Source organism: Cetorhinus maximus, chromosome 13, assembly GCF_964194155.1.
Source record: "Cetorhinus maximus chromosome 13, sCetMax3.hap1.1, whole genome shotgun sequence".
NCBI classification, from domain to species: domain Eukaryota; kingdom Metazoa; phylum Chordata; class Chondrichthyes; order Lamniformes; family Cetorhinidae; genus Cetorhinus; species Cetorhinus maximus.
In genome coordinates this window covers 5,994,140-6,022,046 of record NC_135891.1, presented here as the reverse complement: position 1 = coordinate 6,022,046, position 27,907 = coordinate 5,994,140, and the positions used below count along the sequence as shown (strand labels likewise).

Sequence of the window (27,907 nt, the reverse complement as noted above, 5' to 3'; positions counted from 1 at the left end):
TAAATTAACAGTTAACGCTGAACGATCCCTCGACTTATATATCTGTATTAATAGGTCATGCTTAACTCCTTCTAGCCAGAGTCCCAATAAGGCCATCAACTAAATCTGCTTAAACAAAAACATTTTAAAAGAAACTGACAGAACAGGCAAATGATGTTCGATGTCGTTTTCCAAAAAGGTAGCAAAATTTGCATTTCCATGTAGCTACAGTCCGAGACTCACAGAAAGCTTTACACTTACATAGCATCTTTCACAAGCTCAGGGGTTCCCAAAGCACTTTACAACCAATGAAGTGCTTTTTGAGATGCAGTCGCTGATGTAATGTAGGAAATACAGCAGTCAATTTATGCACAGCAAGCTCCCATAAAGAGCAATGAGATGACAACCCAGATAAATGTTTTTTGTTAAAAAGGTGATGTTGTCTGAACAATATTTGTAGGTGTCAGCCAAGCAGTACCTTGCTTATATTGTTTTGCTCAGATTCCAATTCTCCTGCCAAAAGAAAGCTTTGCACACATGAGGCACATAGAGGCTCAGTTCTAGGGCAGTGTATGCAAATTCTCAATACATTTAGATTTTGCTTTGGATAAGTTTTAAACATAGAATTTGCAGCACAGTTACAGGCCATATGGCCCACAAATCCTTGCCAGTGTTTGTGCTCCACACGAGCCACAATTACCTCTTCAGCACTGTTTACAACTGGTTTCACGTCACATTGGAGAGAAAATCAACTGTTGATTGGTGCCACCCTCCGTATTCTAACCTGACTGTGGAGTTATATGGCATACGATTTGGCTGCCATGCTTGCCCACATCAATACTGACTAAACTTCAAAGCACTTTATTGGCTGCAGAGCTCTTTGGGAAATCCTATGTTAATAATCAAACAGGAATCTTAGGAATTGCAATAAAATAGGCAAGTTAAAAACTGGACATTTTAAAGAAAATAAAATGTTGCAACTATCATATGGCAATAAGTCTGATTCACAATTTCAATGCAGAGATTCTGCTCAGGTTTAGAAAAAGTTCCAGCTGCATTAAAATAGTTTATGAGACACACTTGGTTGAATTACTACCATATAAATTGCTGTAAGGGTTCACTTCCCGTATAGCCAGCGTATAGAACATTCTAGAGCCATTACATATTTCTGTGCAAATCTGTTCTTCCATCATCTTTTATTAGCTACAAAATCAAAGAGGAGAGTCAGCAGATGAAGACAGAAGCCCTTACAGGATCAAAGCACTAAAAGGAAGAGGCAGACAAAAGAAAGGACGCCGGCGTGGCACTTAAGCAGAAAGGGGAATGCAGGGGAGACAGGGCTTTGAATAGCAATAGGGTGAACAGCACAAACAAAACAGAAAATCGCAGCGTGGAATGCACAAATGCAAGAACGCCAGCTACTAAATGCTTCCTTTGAAATGGACGGTTGAAGCATTTGACATGGAGACTGGAAGATCCCAAATTCGCAACCCTTGTCTGTGCTAACACGATCTTAGCCAGGACAGTAATTGAAATGCAGGAACTGGTTGCAATACCTAGGAGCTAAGGAAGAGGGGGAAAAAGAGCAACTGCTCTTGCAAAGCACAGATGCACCTACTTTGTATGACCATAGATTGGGCTTGACTGCAGTGCCTCCACTGTCAAATAGCCTGCTGACATCCAGCTTCAAAGCTCAGGCATGCAAAATGCCCTGCTGAGAGCTGAAAGGTGCAACGGAACTGTATCCATGTAAGGTGGCCTCCAGGCAGAGGAGAAAAATTGAAAAAAAAACATTTGGGGGTAGAGGCAACTCCCAAAGCTACATCCTCCACCACTAGAAGGGCAAGGGTAGCAGGTGCAGGGGGACTCCAGCCCCAAGTCGCACAGCATCCTTACTTGGGACATTGGTCATTCCTTCAACATTACTGGGACACAGCCAGTGTAATTAAACTACGCTGACTGCAGCAGTTCAAGAAGGTGGTTCAGCACTGCCTTCTAAAGGGCAACTAGACATGGTCAATAACTGCCAGTCTTGCCAGCAACATCCATATCCCGAAATTTAAAAGAGAGCAAACTATGATTTCAAGGCGGCTGTGACAGAACAAAATGCACCCAGTGTTTGCTTGCAAGGACTAGAACACCATATTCATGGTGCCGTGGTCTATTTGGTTCCCCAAGCTATAGCATGCACGAATTAATGAGTCATATCATGGCGTCTAATAATGGTATACTCAATATGATTCAGGTGAAATAGGGCTTTGCTTGCATGAAGTCTGAAAATCTGATGCAATTTCCACTTAAAGAAAATCCCAATCCATGGAGTTACATCATTATACCTCAGTGTATAAGAATCAATGTTCTTTAGAGATTCATTTGAAGATGGCACTCAAATCATAAACAAACTAACTCCATGCCACATCTCCCACTGCATAAGCCCCCTCGTTATGCTGGAAACAAACTGTATGCCATTAAACCCTTCAATCTTTTAATTTAAAGACAAACTGTACATGGAATATCTATGTTTGTAATGTTCCCGCTAAGCTGCACTAGTGGGTGACAATGCAGCAGTCTGGAAGGTACAGGATAAATACCACACGCAAAAAGGGGCCGTGCATAACTGGCCACACATAACAATGAAACTTTACAGAGAACATTACCCCTTTATGATGCTGACCATAATTCACCGGGAAGCTATGATCTCACTTCACTCATGATTGAAATTGTATCCTACAAGCTTTCAGAACACATTCAAATATACTTCAAGGACTTTATCAATATATCCTGAGCGTCTTCATAATGTATTACCTATATATGCCATAGGCTTTCAAAATGTGGGAAGCATTCAAAAGAAGCATTTGATGCAATACAAATCTATTGTATGCCTAAAAGGTAAAGGCTCCACACATGCTGAGTTAAACAACCACAAACAAGGAAAGAGGCAGAACTGAGCTAAAAGATGCTAACAAATCAGAATTGATGTGAGGTACAAAAGAAGACTAGCAGAGTCGGAGAGCTACTAGAAGCAACAAGGGGATACCAAGAAAGCAGGAAGTGCAAGAAAGCATGTTAAAAAATATATTGCAAGGTATATCAAAACAAACAGTATAGGTTTTCATACGTATATTAAAAAATAGTAAGTAGGGGGAATGTGCGACAGAAACATGACATTTTAAAGTATAAGAAAAATACCAGATGATGTTAAATGAATACTAAGTATCAATTTTCATTGTAGAGGACGAGGACAAAATACCAGCAGTACAAGGAAGTCAAAAAGGTGAAGGAAAGGAACTTCCTTGGATTTAAGAAAGAAAGGATATGGTAATGGGAAAATAAACAAGGCGGCTTTATCTAACACACAGAAGACTCCAGAACCTGACATTCAGTGGATGTTTCTACATTAAATTAAAACTGGTTCATTAATAAAAGGCAGACTCCCAGATTTGGATTGATATTGGTGATCAGAGGAAAAGGGGAATTGATTATGAGGAAATGATCTCTGGAAATCTATAATAAAACATAGCTCTGAGGAAGCAGTGTTGCGAACTTACAGTTTACAGATATCTGTGAAATTCACAAACGACGTCTTCTTTGTTCCCACTCTGACCACCTGAGGTGGTTTCATAACAAACTTTCGCTTCTCTCCAGCCACCATGTCAGGATTTTTCTCACGCATTATATTAAACACACGAGTCAGCAACTAAAGAACAAGAAATGGCACAATTCATATTAAAACAATTAGTACGTCCTGACTTGTGGATAGAAGCATGCAAGATAAACAACTGGCCAGAAATGCAAAACCGACAAGTGTACACTCAATTCCTACACCAGTAAAAGAGCATTGAGATGTCTTGAGGCCCTACTGTATAAATGGAAGTTTATTTCATTAGGGATAGAAAGCACTGTAGATTTTGATTTCTCTAGCTCTTGACTTACCTTCACTGCAGGCAGTCAAGGCCAGGTGTAGCCTTAAGTGGAAGGTACGACTGCCAAATCTGAATGGGAGGTGAGGGGAAGGGCAGGAGGGGAGTGGGCGGGAGGGGTGGGTGGCGGCAGGAGGGGTGGGGAGGGGAGGGCGGCGGCAGGAGGGGTGGGGAGGGGAGGGGAGGGTGGGAGACGGCGTCGGTGGGGGGGAGAGGATTAAAATTGACAATGCTCAAGAGGTCAGAATTGAAGCAATGCAGATAACTTGCGAGGTTGTAGGGTTGCAGCTATTTCCAGAGAATGGGAGGGGCATTGCTTGACTGGCGCCAAGGTAGGTCCCTGTAACTGCCACATCAAGAGCTTACAGGAGCACTTGATATTATAAATGTGAATGTGAAAATTTAGAGTGGAATAAGATGATAGAAAATGTATTGAAACAAATGATTTTTTTCACATAGTAATATATATATTTTACATATCATGGTAAATTGAGGGGTTGTCTACTAAAATACCAACAAAAACTTTCCGTATAAAGAAACATTTTAGTCAATTCAATCATTGCACAGTGTAAACTCTTCCACCTACAGTGCACTCCTGCCGTGAAGACACATATATATGACAAATTCTTCAATAAAACAGCCAAGCTGTCTTCAGTTATATTATTTATGGGTGCAGGACAGAATGACATAAAACTGTTGGCCGCACATGGGAAAAATTTCTAACTCCTAAAATAGCATCCAGGTTTTCTCTTTTGACTAAACCTTTTGGCCAGGCGATGAATTGCATTGCCAGCAGTGTTTAAAAACTGGCCAACTAAATACTGAAAACAAGCTCTACATTTACATTAGGAATCACTTTATACAAAAAAAAGTAGAGTTTGTTTTTGTAAATCAAATTGTATGTACACATATGGCTCCTTTTATGAATTTTTGCATGTTTTGCAAATCAGTCGAGAACCAATGATTAGGGCAAGAGGTTTGTTGCTGCATTGTAAACTGCTTTTGGGTGTTTGTGCCAGTCAAGCAGAAAAACCACATCACACAGCAAGTGGGAAAATTTGCAGCAAGTGTCACAGGATGTTGCACTGTTAACATGCAACTTGACCTTTTCTTTTATACATTCAAGGGATGTGGGCTTTACTGGCTAGGCCAGCATTTATTGCCCATCCCCAATTGCCCTTGAGAAACATAGAAAATAGCAGGAGTAGGCCATTTGGCCCTTCAAGCCTGCTCTGCCATTCATTATGATCATCCAACTCAATAGCCTGCTTCCACTTTCTCCCCATATCCTTTGATCCCTTTCGCCCCAAGAGCTATATCTAACTTCTTCTTGAAAATACAATGTTTTGGCCTCAACTACTTTGTGGTAGCGAATTTCACAGGCTCACCACTCTCTGGGTGAAGAAATTTCTCCTCATCTCAATCCTAAATGGTCCACCCCGTATCCTCAGACTGTGACCCCTGGTTCTGGACACTCCCACCATCGGGAACATCCTTCCTGCATCTACCCTGTCTGGTCCTGTTAGAATTTTAAAGGTTTCTATGAGATCCCCCCTCATTCTTCTGAACTCCAGTGAATATAATCCAAACCGGCTCAATCTCTCCTCATATGTCAGCCCCACCATCCCAGGAATCAGTCTGGTAAACCTTCGTTGCACTCCCTCTATAGCAAGAACAGCCTTCCTCAGATAAGGAGACCAAAACTGCACACAATATTCTTGAGAAGGTGATGGTGCACTGCCTTCTGGAACTGCTGCAGTCCCTGTGGTGTTGGTACCGCTACAGTGCTGTTAGGGAGGGAGTTCCAGGATTTTGACCCAGCGACAATGAAGGGACGGCGATATATTTCCAAGTCAGGATGGTGAGTGGCTTGGAGGGAAACTTCCAGGTGGTGGTGTTCCCATGTGTCCGCTGCCCTTGTCCTTTTAGATGATAGTGGTCATGGATTTGGAAGGTGCTGTCTAAGGAGCCTTGGTGAGTTTCTGCAGTGCATCTTGTAGATGTCGCACACTGCTGCCAATGTTGGTGGTGGAGGGGGTGAATTTTTGTGGGTAGAGTGCCAATCAAGTGGGCTTCTCTGTACTGGATGGTGTCAAGCCTCTCGAGTGTTGTTGGAGCTGTACTCATCCAGGCAACTGGAGAGTATTCCATCACACTCCTGACTTGTGCCTTAGACAGTGGACAGGCTTTGGGGAGTCAGAAGGCGAGTTACTCATCACAGGATTCCGATCCTCTGACCTGCTCTTGTAGCCACAATATTTATATGGCTAGTTCAGTTCAGTTTCTGGGCAATGGTAACCCCCAGGATGTTGGTTGTGGGGGATTCAGCAATGGTAATGCCATTAAATGTCAAAGGGCAATGGATAGGTTCTCTATTGTTGGGGATGGTCATTGCCTGGTGTTTGTGCGGTGCGAATGTTACTTGCCACTTGCCAGCCCTAGCCTGGATGTTGTCATGGACATGGACTGCTTCAGTGTCTGAGTTGTCATCAATGGTGAACATTGTGCAATCATCAGTGAACATCCCCAGTTCTGACCTTATAATAGAACGAAAATCATTGATGAAGCAACTGAAAATGGACACTGCTCTGAGGAGCTCCTGCAGAGATGTCCTGGAGCTGAGATGACTGACCTCCAACAACCACAACAATCTTCCTTTGTGCTAGGTATGACTCCAACCAGTGGAGAGTTTTCCCCCAATACCCAATGACTCGCGTTTTACTCGGTCTCCTTGATGCCACACTCAGCCAAATGCTGCCTTGATGTCAAGGGCAGTCACACTCACCTCACCTCTGGAGTTCCGCTCTTTTGTCCATGTTTGAACCAAGGCTGTAATGAGGTCAGGAGCTGAGTGGCCCTGGCGGAACCCAAACCGAATGTCAGTGAGCAGGTTATTGCTAAGCAAGTGTTGCTTGATAGCACCTTCGATGACCCCTTCCATCAATTTACTGACGATCAAGTATAGACTGATGGGGCGGTAATAAGCTGCGTTGGATTTGTCCCGTATGTCGTGTATGGGACATACCTGGGCAATTTTCCACATTGTTGGGTATATGCCAGTGTTGTTGCTTGGAACAGCTTGGCTAGAGGCGTGGCAAGTTCTGGAGCATAAGTCTTCAGTACTATTGCCAGAATATTGTCAGGGCCCTTAGCCGTTGCACCATCCAGTGCCTTCAGACGTTTCTTGATATCATGTGGAGTGAATCGAATTGGCTGAAGACTGGCACCTATGATGCTGGGGACTTCTGGAGAAGGCCAAGATAGATCATCCACTCAGCACTTCCGGCTGAAGATTGTAGCAAATGCTTCAGCCTTATCTTTTGCACACAGGGGCGCCCCCATCATTGAGGATGGGGATATTTGTGCAGCCCCCTCCTCAAGCGAGTTGTTTAATTGTCCACCACCATTCACGGTTGGATGCAGCAGGACTGCAGAGTTTAGATCTGATCCACTGGTTGTGGAATCGCTTAGGTCTATCACTTACTGCTTACGCTGTCTGGCATGCAAGTAGTCCTGTGTTATAGCTTCACCAGGGTGACACCTCATTTTTAGGTATGCCTGGTGCTGCTCCTAGCATGCCCTCCTGCACTCTTCATTGAACCAGGGTTGATCCCCTGGTTTGGTGGTAATGATAGAGTGGGGAATATGCCAGGCCATGAGGTTACAGATTGTGATCGAATACAATTCTGCAGCTGTTGATGGCCCACAGCACTACCTGGTTGCCTAGTCTCGAGTTGCTAGATCTGTTCGAATTCTATCCCACTTAGCACAGTGGTAGTGCCACACAACACGATGGATGGTAGTTTCAATGTGAAGACAGGACTTCATCTCCACAAGAACTGTGCAGTGTTCACTCCTACTGATACTGTCATGGGCAGCTGCATTTAGGGCAGGCTGATTGCTGAGGATGAGGTCAAGTATATTTTTCCCTGTTGCTGGTTCCCTCACCACCTGCTGTAGACCCAGTCTAGCAGCTATGTCCTTTAGGACTCAGCCAGCTGTGTCAGTACTGGAGCTATTGGGCCACTCTTGTTGATGGGCATTGAAGCCCGCCCACCCAAAGTACATTCGGCACCCTTGCCACCCCCTGTGCTTCCTCCAAGTGGTGCTCAACATGGAGGAGTACTAATTGGACAAGTGCTGCAACAACTGGTGAGAATCAATTTGTTTTTTTTAAAAAAACATTTCTGAATGTCAGAAGTAAAAGAGTAACATCAAGGTTATCATCTACCACAGCGAGAATGAAGTCAAAAATAAGTGGTGGACTGGTTCATTGTGTGGGAAGAGAGATGCAGTGGTGGTAATAATGTGCATTTCTCAGTTTATGTCCATAGGTATTCACATAAATTATAAAGACTTATGAACAAATGAGAATAAAGTAGGACACAATCACTGCTAAGTGACTATAATTGAGAATATTTGAATCATTTGCCAAGAGTGCTGTTAATCCTTATTTCAGGAATAACGTTTTCTATTAAGAGCAAACCTGTCAGAAGTCTGGGAAGTGCTGTGGATTCGGCACTTACAGCTCTGCAACATAGTTTTGAATACAGCCTGGACTAATTGGCAAATGGCAAAGCTCAAAACTGTTCCCAATTGGCAAATGAGAAACAGAAATGTCACAGTGCTGCTAATATTGAAGCTGACACAATTGTTGGAAAATAATGGTAAAGTACACAACGTCTGTAACAATGCATAATGGAGCATACAGGTCTCTTTCTATTAGTGTGTCTAATTTAAAAGGACAGCTATGAGATCACAACTGCATCAGACCTGCCACAATTGGCAAGTATATATTAATGGTGAAATTCTGCAATATGCCTGAGGTGGCATAGTGAATCAGTAGAAAAAAACAGTTGATGTGATGTGTTGAGATGCCTCAGTACAACAAACAGAGGTAGAACCAGGAGCAAAAGTGTCTTCGAGAAGGGAGGGCAGAGAGGTCAAGACTAGTCTCAGCCACAGAAGAGGTCACTGGAGACTTTCACCAGTGTGTTTCAGTGACATGAGCATGGCAAAAGTCTGCCTGGAGGACTACAAAAGAGGAGTAATGGGGCATGGTTCTTGCCATTACTTTGATGGAATAAATATCTTAATTTGATACTTACATCAGTGCATAATTTAACATAAGCTCAGCTGTGTACTGCAGTTCAGGACTTGGAATGGGAAATGGCCCGGAAATTCAGGGGCCAAGCCTTCTGCAGCAAGAAAACCCAAGAATAAAACCCCATCTACTTAACAATGTCTGTAATGGGCCCTTGCTGGGAAAATATTCCTTTCCATTCTCATTCCACTAATTACAGGAATTGGAGATGGGGGGAGAGAGGGAGAGGGGAGATAAGAAGGAGAACTACAGAGAGAGAATGGGTATCCAATGCACAAATGAGCAACTTTCACGCTTACCTCATCATAAGTGTAGTCTCGTTCAGATCCTGCCCAGGCTGGACCACTCTGAGTGGAAAAAGTGATGCCATCATCCCTTTTGCCTTCATCATCATCAAGTTCTGAAGGAATAAATAATATCAAGAAGGACAAGATGCAGCCATACGTACATACATATTATATATCCTCATCCAAGTTTATGCAAATGAATAACCTACAAAATGATGGAAGTGTTTACAGATTACCTACACGTGGGCAAAGGCATCAGGAGGTATAATGCTAATTTTGGTGTATATATTATACATATGCGTAAAAATAAAATATATATTTTATTCTTGAACATTTGTTAAACCAGTGAATTGTTTGAAACTGCTTTTTGACACATGATTTGTCTTGCAAAGCAGGACATCATTGCTCTAACCGCAGTAGGTGTCATGCTAAAAGTCAGCTTCCCTAGCATAGCACAGCCAGCTTCAATCCACACTATGCTAAGCTAGGTAATCAGAGCTCAGGCAATAGTGGAATGCTAGTTAGCCTCAACATTTCTGGGCTTGAGGAGAGCAAAAAAGAGAGACACTTCCTGTTCCCGATTGCTAAGCGGTAACTGTAAGAGTTCGATGTAGCAGGGTGGGAGGAGGCTCATGTGGAGCATAAACACTAACTTAGAGCTAGTGGGCTGAATGGCCCATTGCTTATTTTAACATTCTATGTAATTTATGTATGCAGGTGAATATTAAGCAGGAATGCAGTCAAGTCCATCTGTGATGCCTTGCACGGTTAATGCAATCAGCTGTCAGTCACTGTCAGACAAAGGATAGCCACAGGAAGGTGGTCCAGAAAGTGCCTCCAAACCTGTGTGCAACGAAGGTTCTAATTTCCTTCCTCAACGGAGAGGGAACCAAACCAACAGAAACGGTCTCAATATTTAAAGCAATAAACTTGCTTATGGCAAGGCGTAGCAGGGCAGCCGTGTGCTTCAAACCACATGTGGAGCTGCAAATTCAAACAAAACACATTGCTGCAAAGGTTCAATGAAAAGCCTGTCGGGCAACGCCAGAAAAATAAATTTATGAGCAACAATTTTAAATATGTTACTCTAATTCTCAGCATCCCAAAATAATTTTATGAAATTCATTTCTCTCCTTTTATATCCTTCAAAGTATCATTAAATCAGTCTACTCTTAGAAGTCTCATTAGATACCCTTGAGGGCTTATATCCTTTTAAAAATAAAGGAATCAGGGAGGTGACAACTGCACAGATTGACTTTGATCTCCAAAACCTGGTTCCATAAGTACAGGAATACAGACATCAGTACTACTTCATAAGCTGCCAACAACTTTGCAGCGCCAAATAAAATGGTGTGACAATAACACTAAAAATAATTCATAAGGTAGAAGAAAACTATGCATACAATATAGCTTATTAAAAAGGGGGGTGGGGAAATTTTCTCCCTAGTCTTCCAGTATAACCTATACCGAGGCTATCTGCAATATCACACACTTCAGTGTCCATGCTCCCTAGGTGACTTCTGCCCCCCCTACTCAGAGTAACCCCCCAACTCCTGCCACACTTCAAAGAATCCAGGCTCTGTTTACCTACTGCACTACATAGCCACTCCAATCTAGCACACTCATACTTCACCCAATGCTCTGTCAGTGTCAGAGAAAACCAAAGATGGTCAGCTTCTGAATGAAATACTCACTGTCATCCGTCCTTTCATTTAATTCCTCAACCATGAAGGTTACAGGTTTTGGTTTCTTCTTCTTCATCATGCTCATGTCAAAGGCATCATCGTCACCCTCTCCCTGCTCAGTCACCTCATTTTCAATCTGCAATACCAAAGCTCCTGTAAATTACAAACTTTTCACAATTGTAGACAAAACCAACACTGGTTAAAACAGCTTTGACCAGTCTTTTTTTGAAAATAGTTCACAAGTATAAAGTAGTTTGGAAAACACCTGTAAGCAATATGTGCTTGTTGCACATTGGCCCTGCACGCAACCAGAACATTATAGTCAAAAGGCACAGCATGATGATTGTGAGCAAAACAGGATGCACTCACACAAACTGCTGGGCACCAGGAGTAGCCAGGTGTTACTGAAGAAGAAAGGAAATACACTGGATGGCAACCCACCCTGGATTCTCTAGAGACCCTGTTCTAATTGGCACACTTGGAGAGCCATAAACAATCCTGCTGCCCACTTTCTTGAATAGTATGAGGGAAACAAAGGAAGAAAGGATATAATGTATGAACAATAGAGTAAACAGTGTTGGATATAGCATGAGCTGGATACAGAATAAAGCTCACATTATTCTGTCACAAACCTCAACCTCAGAAAAGAACCCTAAGACTATGAAATTTCCCCTTGTCACTAGCACACTAATTGCTTGAAGCAAGGTGGCAATTTCCACTATGGGAGTGCAATCTCCATCAACTCATTTCATACATGAGCCTTACAAGGTCATTTCAATATGGACGAGGAAGGCCATTGTTCTCAGCCTACTTCATATTCATTCAAGAAAAAATACCCTTCAATAAAGCAATGTTCCCTCTAAATTTTCTTTGTAATGGGTGTCTACAAATTCCAGAGTGCTACAGTTTTTAGCCATGTGCAGCTTACATTTTAAAAGATATTGTACTTTTGTGAAGCTGTGAGCGACCTGTTTATTTCAATACAGAGTACATTCCAGATTGCTGTGCAGCCTTAGAGGAAACACTGCACTCAACTGTTTTTGAAATGATTTGTGTTTTGCCTTAACCATTCCAGCCAGGCATCTATTCCATCTGTTGATCACACTTTGAAGAACTCCATACATCAACTCCCTAAATATGCCAATCTTAACCTGCACCCCTTTGCCCTACTGTTATGAATTAAATTTGAAGAAATGATCTGGATTTACCTTTAATCCCTCATATAAATCTACAAGGTCCCCTCTTAAGCCACTACCTTCCCTATCTGAAAGGCCCAGCTTTCACCAATCATCCTGATAACGAATTGGCTTATCTGACACTAGGGGATCTGGTTTCATCTCTACGTAAGTGGGTGGGTTTTGAACGAGTTAAAGTCTCACAAGCAATCAGCCCCACATCACCTTTTGTCACCTTCTTCAGAGGGCTAGAGACATACATGCACACAAAACAATAAAACAGAGCAATTCAGGTCCTGAAGGGAAAGAAAATGACACATTTTAATAAGAATTTATACCAATTGATTTTGACCCAATTCGCTGGAAGAGAAAAGGGCACATTATAATTCCAAATAACAACAAGAATGCAGTAATTATGAGATAAAAGCAAAAAACTGCAGATGCTGGAAATCCAAAAGAAAAACAGAAACAGAAACAGAAAATGCTGGAAAAACTGTTCTGTTGAAGGGTCATGAGGACTCGAAACGTCAACTGTGCTCTCCTCCGCCGATGTTGCCAGACCTGCTGGGTTTTTCCAGGTATTTCTGTTTCTGTTTTTGTTGTGCAGTAATTATGAACTTGGCATGTCAGGTAGCATCTGTGGAGAGAAACAGGTTTAACATTTCAGGTTGATGACCTTCCATCAGGAGACTTTCCACAAATGTTGCCTGACCTTCAGTGTTTCCAGCATTTTCTGTTATTTCAGATTTCCAGCATCTGCAGTATTTTGCATTGTTTTGCTGAAGCAGCCACCCTGAAGAGAACTCAAGCCTTAGTAGAGGAATGGTTTATCTCACACATTCATCTAATTCCCTACATTATTTATTATTTCATCAATAAAGCTTTTTATTTGGACACTGAGTAGAAGTGATTGGTCCGGGTTTTGCAGTCAGCAGTGAAGTGACTGTGCTCACTGCTGACCTCAAAGAAAGCTGCCCTCATAGATCTGTCACGAGGGAGACAGAATTTGAATGAGGTTTTGTGATCCAAGTGGTCACTGTCATCTGGGTGGGTTGCTGAGAAACCTGTGGGAACTCTGTTGATCGCATCTGCCATTTAATGTTCAGTGTGGTGTGTTCAACCACAGTTTGCCTGGTAAGTCATATTTACCCCCATGTTAGTTCTGAACGTTAAAGTATAAGATAGGTATTGTAAATGTTTTACTTTTATGACTTTGTATAGTAAAGTTTATTTTGTTTGATTAAAACTGTGGAATCTTGTGGCTTTATTCTCCTAGTGGGTAACTGGGATTTCAAACTTTGTCTACTTTAAACAAAAAGTTACTGGTCCCTAACTGATCATAACAAGAAGTAAAAAAATAACTCTTTCAGGACCAGTTAGGCTGTTTAGCTGTAATTATGAACTTAGCATACTACAAAAAACTCCTCAATCAACATGGTGTAACTTTTTATAAGTGTGCTCACAGCAAGACTAAGAACATTAAGGGTGACATTCAACCATGTCCCATTCATTACAGTTAGAGTGTGGGGAACCCTCAACAGTGCACACTCTGGAGAAATGCAGAATCACTACCACAATCACTGTACATATGCAGAATCCTGACATCAGTGTCAGAGAAGTAATGATACTGAATACCTATAGTTTCATATCGTTAGTGCCACAAATTCCAGGCCATTGTGCCAGCACGCAGAGTGAAATTACACAAATTTCTCAGAATTCTATAAGTTTTAAAATAAATTTCTTTCTTCCACATCTTAGTGAAACATACAAGAATCTGAGGGGACTTGACAGGTGGATGCCGAAAGGATGTTCTCCTTGTGGGAATCTAGAACAAGGGGATGCCGTTTAAAAATAAGGGGTCTCCCAGTTAAGGCGGAGATAAGAAGGAATGTTTTTTCCTGAGGGTTGAGAGTCTTTGGATCTTTTCCCTAGAGAGCTGTGAAAGCAGAGTCATTGAATATTTTTAAGGTAGAGGTAGATAGATAAGATTCTTGGCTAACAAGGGAGACAAAGGTTATCGGGGGTCGGTGGATTGTGGAGTTGAGGCCGCAATCAGATCAGCCATGATCTTATTGAATGGCGGAGCAGGCTCAAGGAGCTGAATGGCCTACTCCTGCTTTTAATTTGTATCTTCGCACGTAGGTATGGTTACATTCACCAGAATAATGTTGGGTGCCAATCAACTCGGGATTCCTTCTATTTAATTACCTGTAAAATTCTTACATGTGGGATTCCCTAATTAAAGAGGGGGACCCTTATCTGAGCAAAATGGATAATCTGCCAAAGAAACACAAACCATTTCAAGGTGGTAATATGTCTACTAACATTAAGTGGAAATCGATTTTAATAAACCATCTAAAACACTGCTGGAATTGATCTGTAGTTAAACCCATCTACATCTGTGACCTTTGGCCTCTGCCTCAAACTAGGGAAATTCCAAGCAATCTGGAGCTCGCTCACTCAACTGATACTCCACTTCCCCAACTCAAACTGCCTCCTGTGGGGAGGAGGAGGATCAATTGACTGTGACCCACCCATTGATTGGGTTCATTGTGCTTGCCGATGGCCCCCTCGCTTCCTAACCTACCTAGATTATAATTACCAAAACCAGGAGCCAGTTACTTTAAGTCTTCAATCTGGATTGTTAACAACTCAAATATGACCATGCCAAGAAGCTGCAAACTATCGATTGCCACTCACGGCAAATGCCACACAATCAAAACGCCTGATTGCTTCATAAAGTAAACTCAGAAGATATAGTAACAAACCTTCAGCAAGTGCAAAACAAAACTATTCAAAACAGATCCATAGAACTTTAGAGCAAAGGAGGCTGCCATTCAGCTCATCGTCCCTATACTGGCTTCCAGGAAGAGCTATCTGCTTCATCCCATTCCTCTGCTTTCTTTCCCGTAGCCCTGGCCTCCAGTATTTCTTTTTCAATTATTCGTCCTTCTCTTAGGCAGGTTATTATGAATTCAGTTTCATTTTTGTTAAGGTACTTCATGTCCCAGAAGCTATATATTTTAAATTCTCTCTTCATTCCTTTGTTGTAAATTTATGCCCTTTAGTTACTAATTCATTTTCTCAACCCTCTCGGAATTTTCAAACATCTATTAGATCCCCCTTAACTTTCTCTGCCCAATGAAGAACCCAACTTTCAGAAGTCTTGCCTCATAACTCAAGGCTATCCTCCTCGTTATCATCTTAGTGAATCTCTTTTGCACCCTCTCCATTGTCTGAACGTTTTTCCTAAAGAAAGATACCCACACACAAATCAGAATAAAACATGACTTTCAAAAGGTGATAGAAACTGATCATCAAGACTGTTTTTGAATAGATATTTTCTCTTCTTCACTGTCCCCAAAACCTGGGTCACAGCAATATTCTACGTTAAACAAAATATCAGTAGATTTCTATTCTCTCATGAAACCTTTGCTTAATACCACATGCAGCAAGATTACTTATAATTTTGCTTCATTATATACAAGATAACAAGGTAGAAAACTACAAGACAAGCAAAGCAGGAGCAAGGGGAAATCAACATCCCCAAGTCACACACCATTCTGACTTTGAAATATATCATAGTAACTTCTTCATTACTGGATCAAAACCCTGGAACTTCCTACCAAACAGCACTGCTGAAGTACCTGGACCCCACAGGCTGAAATGGTTCAGGAAGGCAGCTCACCAGCTCTTTCTCAAGGTCAGTTATCGAGAGGCAATAAATGCTGGCCTTGTCAGCAACACCGACATCCACGAATGAATAAAAAAAGTATTATCCTTGTCCCCATGGGAGGAACACCTGGGAAGTAAATTGCCAACCTACAAACACATTACAACTTGCACCTTTGGGTTAATAGTTGAAAAATTACATTAAGTGTTGGTGATTTTTGTTTGAAAGTAAAAAGGTTTACAAGGACTTCCAGGGAAGCCCAAAGGGTCTCACTGAGTCCCTTGTTTACCCTTAATACTAACCTTTACACCATTGTCAATCCCAATGGGTTTCTTGGGTTTTTTCTTTTTCTTCTTTTGATTAAAGAAGTCCAAGTCATCTAAATCATCTGTTGCATCTATGAAGAAGAAAAAAATATGTACATACATACGTATATATAATATAGATAAAATAAATCAATATTTATAGGTGACTAGCTTGACACTTAAAGCAGAACTGCCCGAGGCTACCCTTAGGATTTAGCCATAAAACTGGATAGGCTGCAGCAGCATACTGATTCTTTAGGTAGTCATTTACCAGCAGGATGTGTTCTTTGGAGCTATTATGTTAGTTGCATAGTGTTTCTTAACAGTCTGGTAATAGGTGAGACCATGTGGCTTTATAGACTATCCAACCTGGCATTAAGTTATTAATGAAATAAAATTTCTCCATTTGACACAATCAGAAAAACAGAGGAAGATTAACCCAATCACGGGAGCTGGCCAGAAGTCAAAAAGATTTCTGCATTTACTTTTTACATTTTCCAGAATTGATATGCAAACTCCTGGGAGCAATTTTGTTTGCTCATTATATCAAAACAACTTTGAAAAATGAATGCATCCAAATGCACAAAGAATCACCCAGGGTCCGAGGTTCCAGCAGCGTTCCAAAAGTTAATAAGGTACCTCTAGCAATGTTGGAAGAGTTACTGGCAGGCACAGTTCTCAGCATACCCATATGGCCAGTGATGACTTTTACATTGCTGGGATACATGGACATCCCAAATTTTATGAGCAGAAACTTCAGCTGTGTCTGTGTGTAACCTTCGCTGTCATACTTGAAGTAGCCTCAGCGTTGCTACTGTGTTCTGAATGCACCCTGCTGTGTGAAGGGGACAACTCACAGCACCATCCTCATCACAACAGAATCTCTTTCATTAAACACCACAACATATCTGAGCAACAATACTTGCTCTGCATTTCCTTACACTCTTAGGAAATGCTGGAATTCTGGTTAGGTAATTTACTCAACCAAATTTGTAATTACAGGAAAATCTCTGTTATCCATGCTCCAGAAACGGAGGCGCCAGTTAACCAAATATTCCGGTCAGCTGAGATGCAAGGCGAGTACTACATTTTCGTCCAATGAGAAAGCTCCAGGATGATAACACAGGTATTGAGGTCTTGCAAGGCATGGGAGTGTGCAAATTGAGTGAGTGGTGCCAAGGGGAGATGGTGCTGCAGAACAGTGGGGCACTGAGACCAGAGCGAGGGCAAGCGCCAGTAACTATTGCCGGTGAGCTTGACATCTGCAATCAAAACAGACATGACTGCAGAATTCCAGTTAAAAGAGAATTCTGGTTGGTAGAGTGACAGATAACAGAAATTTTACTGTACAAAGCCTTGTGTACCATATGAACTACTGTAGAGCTCGGCTAAAATAAAAGCAAAATACTGCAGATGCTGGAAATCTGAAATAAAGACAGAAAATGCTGGAAAAACTTAGCAGGTCTGACAGCATCTGTGAAGAGAGAAACAGAGTTAACGTTTCAAGTCTGTATGGCCCCTCTTCAGTGCTAAAGAGAAATAGAAATATGATGAAATTTATAGTGTTTAAGGGGGTGGATCAAGAAAGAAGGCCAGCAATAGGTGGGAGTTAAAGAAAGATTGACAAAGATGACATGGATGAAAAGACAAAGGGGCGTTAATGGTAGTGGTAAGGGCTAAAGGAGGTGCTGATAGTGGTATCAAGGCAAGAAAGCAGAATATCGAAACACGAGGGATGGAACTTCAGTTGGAATCCGCGTGGGGTAAGTCGGAAACGGAGACAGTCACTGAGGAAGGAAATATGGCTGTGAAAGCGAGTTTTGGTAACCACCTTGTCTAACACCAGGAGGGAAATGGAAAGCAATGAAGGTGAACAGGGCGAAAGAGACAAACGGAAATCCTGTCGTAGAGAAGAGCAGTACTTCAAAGTAGGCATTCCTGGAAGAGAAGTGGCAGTGAATTAAACACTACGATATAAGCAAAATACTGTGGATGCTAGAAATCTGAAGTTAAAACAAAAAATGCTTCATGGTTTCCATTTCCCTCCTGGTGTTTGGCAAGGTGTTTACCAAAATTCACTTTCACAGCCATATTTCCTTCCTCAGCGACCATCTCCATCTCCAACTTACCCCACGCGGATTCCATCTGAAGTTCCATCCCTCAAGTTTCAACATTCTGCTTTCTTACCTTTATGCCACCATCAGCACCTTTAGTCCTTATCACTACCATTAACACTTCCTTTGTCTTTTTGTCCATGACATCTTTGTCAATCTCTCCTTAGCCCCCACCTATCGCTGGCCTTCTTTATAGCTTCACCTATTCTACCTCCTTAAACAGTATAAATATATTTCTACTCCTCAAGCTCAGCCTGCCTTTTTTTGATGTTAAATGGAGCATGCCATGGGTCTCCTTGGTTGAAACCTCTTAGGCGACTACATAACGAGATACTGCTCCACCACTATAGATTTACAGCGAATTGGATTTCTGGGCATACAGCAAGTGAATGGGGTCAGATGAAGTTTTGAAAATATTTTTGTCACTCCACTGCATTACTTCACAGGATATTTAAACAGAACCACGCAAAAAGCAAATGCAGAAAATACTGTTGGTTAGGCAATTTGACTTTTGTTTCAAATCACCAGAAAGCACCTAGTGTCTTTCAAACGGTCAGAAAGCTGACTGGACATTTAGTCCGGTTACAAAGCACGCTGTCTTTCACCACTGTTCTAACAAACACCACACTAGCTTTCCTCGCTATTCACTGTCTCTGAACAAAAACTCCATTGAGATGAAAGAGGGATTTTAACCTAACTAATGGGCAGCAGATTATACCTCAACGAAATTTCACTGAACAGCTCTCTTTCATTAAAAAAAGTTAAGTATCAGATTCTGAAGCAATTAAAGGCATGTTCCGGATGAGGAGTTACAGAGCCTGGCTGTGCTGAATGGCAAACAATTGGTATTAATAACCTCCTGAAGCTTTAACTAAGCAAAGCTTCATTTTTTTTGGTGTATCTTTTTCTACTGCAACCATCCGCTGCTCAAACAAATCAGATGTGTGCACCAATATGGTTTTCAGTATCTGTTTGCAACATGATCCTCTGCATGGCAACTATCATAGCAGTTCTGACAGGAGAAAACACAAAGTGACATGAGTTTCTCTTTCTGAGTGGGAGAGTAGAAATTGGATAGCATCTTACCACAGACTGTTCATTTCTTATCATTCCCTTCCTACAGCAAAGTGAGTAGACTCAAAGTCTTTTAAAGCATTTTATATGAATTCAACTTACAAAACCTCCCACCTATGCTCTTTTTCACTATCCCATCCCAGTACCTGGAACCCAGGTTCCAACTGGACGGTGCCTTGTTTACACTGACTGGCTGTCTCAAATCCTCTCAGTCACAAGGGAATACAGCACACGCATGGATCTCTATCTCAGGCCATTAAGCCTGAAGTATTTGGCAAGGAAGAGCTGACGAACCAATATTTTTAGCATGTTTAAATACTTGGAGAGCAAGTTTAGAATTGCCCATGAAGTTAGAGGGACTTGACAATGACCTTATAGAATCAGCAGTGTCAAAGGAGGCTGCTTCCTCCTGGAGTCACTTCTCAATACTCAGACAGGAGCCCAGCCTCTGGAGCAATAATGAAACTTACTTAAAACAGACAAGATTCAAATCAGCTTTGTTCATCTCTAGGACCTAATCAGTGAGTTAGAATTCCAGTTTAAAAAATTTTGAATACCGAGTTTAAAAAAAACCCACCTTTCTTCTTGCTGTCCTCTTCATCTACCTCTGGAACCTTCTCCTCCACGTTCTCTGATATTACAGCTTCCTTGGACTCTGTCGCTGGCATCTCCTCTGTTTGTTGTTCAACACCATCTTCTTCCAGCATGAAAGGCTTCTTCTTTTTCTTCTTCTTCTTGGTCATTGTGGGATCGAAAATCATCTTTTCAAGGGAGATATCAGACATTGAATCATATACAGTGGTTAGAAAATTTTAAAGTTATATTATCAACTCTTGACCATTCACTTTCAGAAGATATAATTGTAAGCTTGAGTCACAAGGCAAATGTTGTGCTACTGCAAAAGATCCTTCTTGTTTTGCATTTAAGCACAGAATTATTTCTTAAATATATATCGAAATTTAAAGTCAAATTAAGTTATCCTGATTAGTACAAGCAACTGGATCATCAATATAACAGATGGTAGCTTCCAACCCACAAGTCCCATGTTAAGGACTATGGGGCAAAGTTTAATGATGTTTATAATAGTTAAAAGTATTACAAAACCAGTTCATCATTTTCTACCAATCCTTGTTCTCGGCCTACACTAGCACCATTCCTGGAGTGCCAAGTGACTTCCTTTAGTAACATTGCTCACTCAATGGCCCTCAACTTTCAGGGAATGGTTGCAGGGCTGCAAAACAAATGTAATGAGAAATAGCCGGGGGTCCAGCACAAAACTGATCAGCACTACTGATAGAAAATACAAAAAGAGTTAACACAAATTGATTTTTCAAGCACCATATAGTACATGGTCACATGAAACTTTTCTTTGGAAGCAGGAAAGGGAATTTTAGGGGCTTTTTTTTTTGAAAAAGACCTCTTCTTTGGAAAAAAATTCTGTTCTTTTGACATTTTAAACTAGATACAAGAAGAAAGCATAATTTGAATGTTTTATGACAGCTATCTTATCCAATTTATTACCCCTACAGTATTTTCACGTAAAGATCATAACTGATGTTCAAAAATACGCGAGGAGCAGAATTCTTAGCTCAAGTGCACCGTAAAATTTGAAGACCTGATAAGAGATCTTTTAAAGCAGCACAGCATTCACTTTGTAATTTGACCTAATTAATTTAAATGTTTTTAATGAACCAGCCTGCACTGATTAAGGAAATGCCCTGCTTCACAAGCCTCTTGACTTCTGAAAATGTTGCATATAAATTAGGCTGTGACAATGGGACAGCCTATGTTTGAGCTCCCTGTGATAGTTTATTTTGGCTTTCAGGAAAACTTTAGACCAAATCTCATATGGGAAACTAATAAAACATCAAAACTACAGGATTCCAGGGTTCATTACAGAACTGGATAAAAAAACATATAAAATAAGAAACAGAGTGCTTGTGAGATGTGCAATATCAGATGGGTAAAGGTATAGAGTGTCACACAGTGTTTGAGCACCCTAATTCCTTGTCTGCATAAAATCTAAATGCTGAAATGAATTGCTTTCCAATGTTTGTTAAATTAGAAGACAATGCTGAAAGAGAGATGGATGGTGCAGGAGGATTTAAGCTACATATACATATACATATATATAAATATATAAATCTGAGCGAGCATCAAACATGTGGGGTGATGTCAGGGAGGTCGTGCAACTGGCTGGATCATGAAAGATTCATGCAGGACAAAGCAGTCTGCTTAATCAGCATCCCATCTATTGCTTAAATATCCACTCCCTGTACCACCAGCATTCTTTGGTTGTCATGTGTACTATTTAAAGGGTGCACTGCAGCAAATCATCAAGGTTTTTCTAGCAGTACCTCCAGACAAGGTCAAAAGGTGCATGGGAACAGTACCAAATCCAAATTCTTCTACAGGTCATACACCATCCCAACTTGAACATATTCTTGTTCTTTGAAAATCCTGGGACTCCCTAGCTAATAGCATTGTGGGAATACCTTCAACACATGGACTGCAGTGGATCAAAGAGCAGGCCCACAACCACCTTCACAATAGTAACTAGGGATGGGCAATAAATGCCAGCCTTGCCAATGACACCCAGAGCCTGAGAATGAACTAAAAAGTTAACTTTCCTGGATTTGCTATGGTTAGAAGTCACGGCCACATTTTTTTTAAACCAATTTTTCTCAACTGCTGACATTAGTGACACTTATGTGGCAAGATGATGAAGATGCGTAAATTAGGATCCAGTACATCCAGGTGGGAGAGTAACATCAGATCAGTTCATTCAACTGTTCATTCAAGAGTCAAATGAAGTTTAATACTACGAATGTGAAGTACAGCATATTGGGAGGAAAGATGAATAAATAGTTATATAACAAAAAGGGCAGAACTAGCTCAGAGAATTTAAAAGGAGTTCCAAGATTTGTCACTTTCAGCAAGATGATAATGTGGAAAAAGAATTTAGGAGATTAGAGGTGCTTCAGCATTGCAGTTTAGAGGAAAGGTTAAGGAAGAAGTATTTGAGGTATTTAAAGTATTAAATTGAAGAGAAACAAACTTAAGAGTTCCAATTCAAGTCAAGCCAATAGATCAAGAGGCCATAAATTCCAGTTAGCGAAAAATGACTTTAAAGCACATGCAGATCTCATATTGCTCACCAAGACTCAGTAGGTGATGTTGATATTATCGTTTGATAATATTAGACAAATAAAATGCTGCAAATATACAGGTCAGTCAATAAGAGAGGTGATGCCAAACCTCAGATTACACTTCCACAATGATGCCAGACCAAATGATTCTCTCCCCTCCAAGCCCACAACCACTTCCCTCAATGTTGCCAATCTCCAGCATCCCACCACATTGCTAACAAAACTAAATGCTATTAAACTATTTTGTAACCCCCCCCTGTTCCCCCAACCCCATCTCTCAGCCTGAAGAGCTGCTAACTCCAATTGGTATAGCTTAACTATCATCTTACCATGCATTATCAGCTTTGAAACTGGTTAGGGGAAAGCATTACTAGTGGCAGAAGGATTAGTGATCAGAGGACACAGGTTTGAGATAATTGGCAATAGAATCAGAGGGAAAGCAGACTTTTTTTCTGCAGCGTGTTGCTGCAGTCTGGAACATGCTGCTTTAAACGGTGGTGGAAGCAAATTCAATAGTCACTTTGAAAAGAGAATTGGATAAATACTTGATAGGGAAAAAATACCAGGCTATTGGGAAAGAGCAGTGAATGGGGCTAATTGGATAGCACTACAAAAGAAGCGACAAAGGCATGATGGGCCAAATGGCCTCTTTCTGTGCTGCATCATTCTATGATTCAATCTAATTCTCAACAGCACATTTTACATACAATGTTACAATTCATCTCAACTTTGAAACTGGTCAGGGAGAAAAGTTGAAGCATGGAAAAACAGGTAGAGATCCTGGGGTCTGGAGAACCAGGAGCATTGAGGGGGTGCCTTAGGGTGAAGCAGCTCTTGGTTTGGAAGAACTAGGGAGAGACTTTTGGCCTAATACTGAGAGGACAGAGGGGATAAAAGTCTAATAAATGCTAAATTTTATTTATTAAGTGTAAATAAATTAAATTAATTCCTTCAGCCTATACTACTTTTGCGACATGTATTCAGAACTTTCCATGTGGAATTTAGATGCTGGAGGCAGTATTAATAATTTAGTTGAATATTCCAAATGTCCATTTTGAAACTGATAGTTAACCATAGATCCACAAGTCAACTAGAGTTTCCGTTTCACATTCATCTCTTTTACCACCCACCCCCAACACCCCAAGAAGTGCTTATAAAATTTAAGATGTAATGAAGCCAGATTCGTAGGCTTTGGGGTGGAAGTGAAAATTTTTCACTGCAGCAGAATATAAAAATTTATAAACAGTTGCTTGACAGTACAGAACTTGAATATTGCTGAAAAGGGAGGCTTGTTGCTTTTCATCTTGCACTTATCAGGACAAACCCAAGAATGCCAAATTTCAAACGATCACCTCTATACTACAGAAGAAAAGAATGCTGATTGCTTGGCAAGTCAACTTTGATTGGTTGAGACGTTACCATGGAGAAATCAACAGGAAAACTACAGGCTCCTCAAGCTCCCAGGGAATTCAAAAAAGGCACAAGGCTTGAACATATTCCTTTTGTTTCCAGCAAACAAGTTAGTGCATTTATGACACTTCTAGCCACGTTACGAGCTCGATTATCATAAATTGTTTGTTGTAACAAGTGCTGCCCAACCATGGAATCACATCTAACAGCAGATGTTTTGTTTTAGATTTTGTAGGACAGGGCGGTTGAGTAGTCTGTACTCTGCCTATTACAAACAGCCAAAGGAACATGCTGTTTGATTCAATCAGCCACTCGCTGGGACGCACAGCCTACATACCTATAAAACTTTTAGGAAAACATGGACAGAAGTCAACAAAAGCAAATAAAAATGGTGATTTCAACTTTAATCTACCCCAATCACAGAAAATAACACTTCTCAATTTCTTCTCTAATGTTTTGTCCATGTGCGAATTTTTGGGCTTAAGACACAAAGACTTGGATGAAGGGACTGAATGTATGGTTGCTAAATGTGATGACACAACGATCGGTAGGAAAGTAAGTTGCGAAGAGGACGTAAGGGGTCTACAAAGAGGTATAGATAGGTTAAGTGAGTGGGCAAAAATTTGGCAGATGGAATATAATGTGGGAATTTGTGAACGTGTCCACTTTGGCAGGAAGAATAATAAAGCAACTCATTATTTAAATGGGGAGAGATTGCAAAGCTCTGAGGTACAGAGAGATCTGGGTGCCCTGGTATATAAATCATAAACAGTTAGTATGCAGGTGCAGCAAGTGATTAGGAAAGCAAACAAAACGTTATCGTTTATTGCAAGGGGAATGGAATATAAAAGTAGGAATCTTTTGCTACAGTTGCATACGGGATTGGTGAGACCACATCTAGAGGACTATGTACAGTTTTGGTCTCCTTATTTAAGAAAGGGCATAGATGCAGTAGTAGTTCAGAGGAGGTTCAACTGATAGTGGGGTGAGGGGGTTATCTCTCATGGGATGAAGAAAGGTTGAACAGAATAGGCCTGTATCCATTGAGTTTAGAAGAATTAGGAGGTGATCTTATTGAGATGTAAGATTTTTAGGGGACTTGACAGGTTGGATGCTAAGAGGGTGTTTCTCCGCGTGGAAGAGACTAGAACCAGGGAACACAATTTAAAAATAAGGAGCCTTCCATGTAAGACAGACACAAGGAATTTTTTTTTCCTGTGAGGGTCATGGTTCTGTGAAACTCTCTTCTCCAGAGGGCAGTGGAGGCAGGATCATTGAGTGTTTTTAAGGCTGGGTTGGATAGATTCTTGACTGACAAGGAAGTCAAAGGGTATAGGGGGAAAGACAGGAAAGTGGAGTTGAGGCCACAATCAGATCAGCCATGATCTTCTTGAATGGCGGAGCAGGCTCGAGGGGCCGAATGATCTACTCCCGCTCCTAATCCTTATGTTCGTGTGTACACTTGTTTTTATTTAGCACATCCCAGAAACATTTCAAATAACCATGTATAAATACTCTAAAATGCAGCAAGCGTTCTACTGGGAAATTAACTCTCACAAAGGAAGATCCCCAAATATGCAATGATACACGAATGAACTGCAAATCTGTTTTTGGCAGTACAGTAGCTGAGGAGCAGTATTGTCCTGGAAACCCAGAGAACTCTCTCCTTTTCTTTGAATAAATTCTTAAATCAAGCTGAACCAATGGAACAAGCAGAGATGGGCCTCAGTTTAAAAGCATCTACAAAGGATAGGAACACCATCAGTGCATCACTCCTTTAGCACTGCACTGCAAAGGCAGCCTGGATAACACATTCATGATTTTTGTTGAAGGTACTGCAAACACAACTTCTGACTTGGAGCTAAGCGCACTACCAGCTGGGTCAAGGTAACATTCAGAGGGATCATCAGACACTATGCACAAGAGAGGGGGCAGCAGAGAGCATCAGATGGAATGGAAAGGCCCGGTAAGACCATAGGCCGTGATGGTGAGACAGGCCTTGTCAAACATGACAATTAAATAGTTACAGGTCATCTCTTAAGTTTAATCAGAATTAATTTCAAAATCTCGGATTCTGAGCAGCTAACAGAAGTAAACTGATTGATTTTCCACAAAAAAATGCACGTACAAATTGTACATATAAACCTGTTTTTAATGAGACGAGAATTTGTTATGTGCACATTCATTATGTTAAATTGTATGCAGGTGACAGGCATTAACTATGGATTCTCTTATGCCTTATAAATAGACAAATGTTTTTGGGTTAGGAGGCGTATGTCTGTAATATGTAACTCCTGTAAATAAATGCTTATTAAAGTGTGTAAAGATCAACTCCAGTTCTATCCTTCAATTGGCTTTCTGGATTATAACACTTATGATGCCAAGACTTCTGGACATAAATGACTTGAGCAATCAAAAGCTTGGTTAGGATTTAAGGAGCTTCTTAAAGGAAGAAAGAGGCTTAAGAAGGGCATGCCAGGGTTTAGAGCTTTGGAAGCTGAAGGCCCAGGATTGGAACGCCAATATCTCAAGAGGGTTGTAGCATAGTTCCCTCTAAATCGCATGGGTGTGTGGCCGCACAGCAATTGAAAATGGGTCACATAAATAACAAGGCAGCCACAAATAGCAAACAGAAATAATAGGGTACATGGGTTGGTCGGGCTGGTGAAGATTACAGTTAGGGAGGGGTGAGGCCATGATGGGATCTGAAAATAAGAATGTATCAATGAAGCTCAGTGAATACAGGGATGATCAGTGAATTTGAGTTGATGCAAGTTAGGACATGGGTAGAAGAGTTCTGGATGACCTCAAAAATTATGGAGAGTTGAACGAGGGCGGCCAGACAGAAGTCCCTTAGAATAGTCAAGTCTTAAGGCAACAAAGCATGAATAAACATTTCCACCACAAGATAGGCATTTACAGCCTTCCGGGCTGAATATTGAATTCAACAACTTTCGATCTTAAGCTCCCTCCCCCATCCCCACCCCCTTCCCGTTTCTTCCCCCTCCCTTTTGTTTTTTCCAATAATTTATATAGATTTTTCTTTTCCCACCTATTTCCATTATTTTTAAATCTATAACTGTAATACCCTGTCAGTCTTTCCACCCTACCCCCACTAGAGCTGTACCTTGAGTGTCCTGCCATCCATTCTTAATTAGCACATTTTCTTAGATAACATCACCACCTTTAACACCTCTTTGTTCCTTTTGTCTGTGACATCTTTTGATTATCTGCTCCTATCACTGCTTGCTTGTCCCTACAACCACCCCCCCCCAACCGTAAACCAGCTTATATTTCACCCCTCTCCTAACTTCACTCAGTTCTGCTGAAGGGTCATGAGGACTCGAAACGTCAACTCTTTTCTTCTCCGCCGATGCTTCCAGACCTGCTGAGTTTTTCCAGGTAATTCTGTTTTTGTTTTGGATTTCCACCACAATGTTTAGTTGGAGCAAATTTCTGCTCACTTACTACTGGATGTCAAACGGAGATGAAGTACAAAAGCAAGACAGTAGATAGAAACTGTTCCTATTGGTGGAAGCGTCAAGAACCAGGGGTTATTGATTTAAAGCAATTTTAAAAAGAACTAACAGAGACTCGAGGAAATTTTTTTAATGTAGTAAGTGGTTAAGATCTGGAATGCACTACCTGAGAATGTGATGGAGGCAGATACAATCATGACTTTCAAAGAGGAACTGGATAAGCACCTATAAAAAAAAATAATGCAGGGAAAGGGTGGGAAAGTGGGACTAGCTGAGTTGCTCTTGCTTCTGTCTCCCTCCTTTCTTGAGTAGGAGAGTTACACATACATTTTTCCAATCAGCTGAGACCTATCCAGAACCTAGGGAATTTTGGAAGATTGCAATCAACGCAATCACTATCTTTGCAGCGGCTTCATGACCCTCGGATGCAGGCCATCAGGTCTGGGGACTTAACAGCCTTTATTAGTCCCATTAGTTTCCAAGCACTATTGCTCTAGTTAGTTTCAAGTTCTTCCCTTCCTTTTGCCCGTTGATTTTCTACTATTCTTGAGAT

The 27,907-nt window shown here is 41.1% G+C and overlaps 1 protein-coding gene across 1 annotated transcript in view; it reads right to left on the bottom strand.

Annotated features, from left to right (window-relative positions):
- The window catches only part of eif2s2 (eukaryotic translation initiation factor 2, subunit 2 beta), a 38,979-nt gene that overhangs the window by 9,866 nt on the left and 1,206 nt on the right, over positions 1-27,907 (bottom strand). Inside the window, exons 2-6 of the mRNA XM_078554852.1 lie at positions 19,894-20,077; positions 16,126-16,220; positions 10,985-11,111; positions 9,303-9,403; positions 3,528-3,676 (exon numbers count right to left, since the gene is read on the bottom strand). Of these exons, the coding sequence (XP_078410978.1) occupies positions 3,528-3,676; positions 9,303-9,403; positions 10,985-11,111; positions 16,126-16,220; positions 19,894-20,077 (656 nt within the window). The remainder of the gene's footprint in view (positions 1-3,527; positions 3,677-9,302; positions 9,404-10,984; positions 11,112-16,125; positions 16,221-19,893; positions 20,078-27,907) is intronic.